Genomic DNA, 836 nt, shown 5'->3' with positions numbered 1-836 from the left:
TCGGACCAGACGGGCGAAACGGTGACGTCGTCGAGCTCGAGGTACGACTCGGTCGCCGGAGGTGTCGACGCGATGTCGTCGCCGGCGAGCGACGGAGCCGTCGACGAGCTGGAGGACGAGGATGCGTACGAAGGCGAGGCAGAGAGGAGAGAGGCAGGATCGGGAACAGCTTCCGCGGCAGGGAAGTGTCGTCCTCGCGTGCTACGAGGCGAGAGCTGTCCGTCCCCTGCTTCTCTCCGGCATGCTGCGGGTCGTCGTCGTGCGCAGTCGCCAGGTCGGTCGAGGTGTGGCGAGTCGCGAGGCGGCGCTGCCGCTCGCGTTCTTCGAGGTAGGCCCGCTCCTCGGGTTGCGGGAGCGGCGAAAGGTTGGGCGTGTCAAACGCAAAGGTCGGCTCGAATCCGGGGAGAGGCGTCGATGTGCCCGAAAAGGGCGAGAACGGTGCATTGGCGGCGAGCGCTGCCATGGGCGCAAGGCGGTCAAGCTCATCCTCGGCGATCTCGAGACGGGCGCGCAGCTGTGCCGATTCTTGCTGCTCGAGGTGGAGCTGCGACCGCAGGGCGTCGTTCTCGTCCTCGAGGTCGGCCGCACGCCCCGTCTGGTCTTCGTCGGCGACGCTCGTGGCGCGCTGCGACCGCGGCGGCGCCCGGACCTGCTGCGAGTACGGCTGCACGGTCGAGGCGAAGTAGGACGGCGCCGACGGTGCCGGCACCTTGTGCCCCGCTTGCCGCAGCAAGTGCTCGAGCTCGGCCACTCGTCGCTCGAGGAACGCTGTGTGTTCCTTCTTGCGATCGCGCGAGGCCTGCGCGGCGTCTGTCGAGGGCGAGATAGGGAGACGA

The 836-nt window shown here is 68.8% G+C and overlaps 1 protein-coding gene across 1 annotated transcript; it reads right to left on the bottom strand.

Moving 5' to 3' along the window:
• Nucleotides 1-6: 6 nt before the first annotated feature.
• On the bottom strand, nucleotides 7-836 carry JCM10292_001185 (uncharacterized protein; the record flags this gene model as incomplete). Its single annotated transcript, XM_076653028.1, has 2 exons — nucleotides 7-108; nucleotides 168-836. Coding segments are annotated over 2 exons (771 nt in total), but the record flags the coding sequence as incomplete, so codon positions are not given.

The sequence above is a fragment of the Rhodotorula paludigena genome (genome assembly GCF_050403205.1).
Source record: "Rhodotorula paludigena JCM10292 DNA, Rt_paludigena_JCM10292v1_ctg154, whole genome shotgun sequence".
NCBI classification, from domain to species: Eukaryota; Fungi; Basidiomycota; class Microbotryomycetes; order Sporidiobolales; family Sporidiobolaceae; genus Rhodotorula; species Rhodotorula paludigena.
Note: the sequence above shows the minus strand (reverse complement) of the source record. Positions and strands in the feature narration are given on the sequence as shown.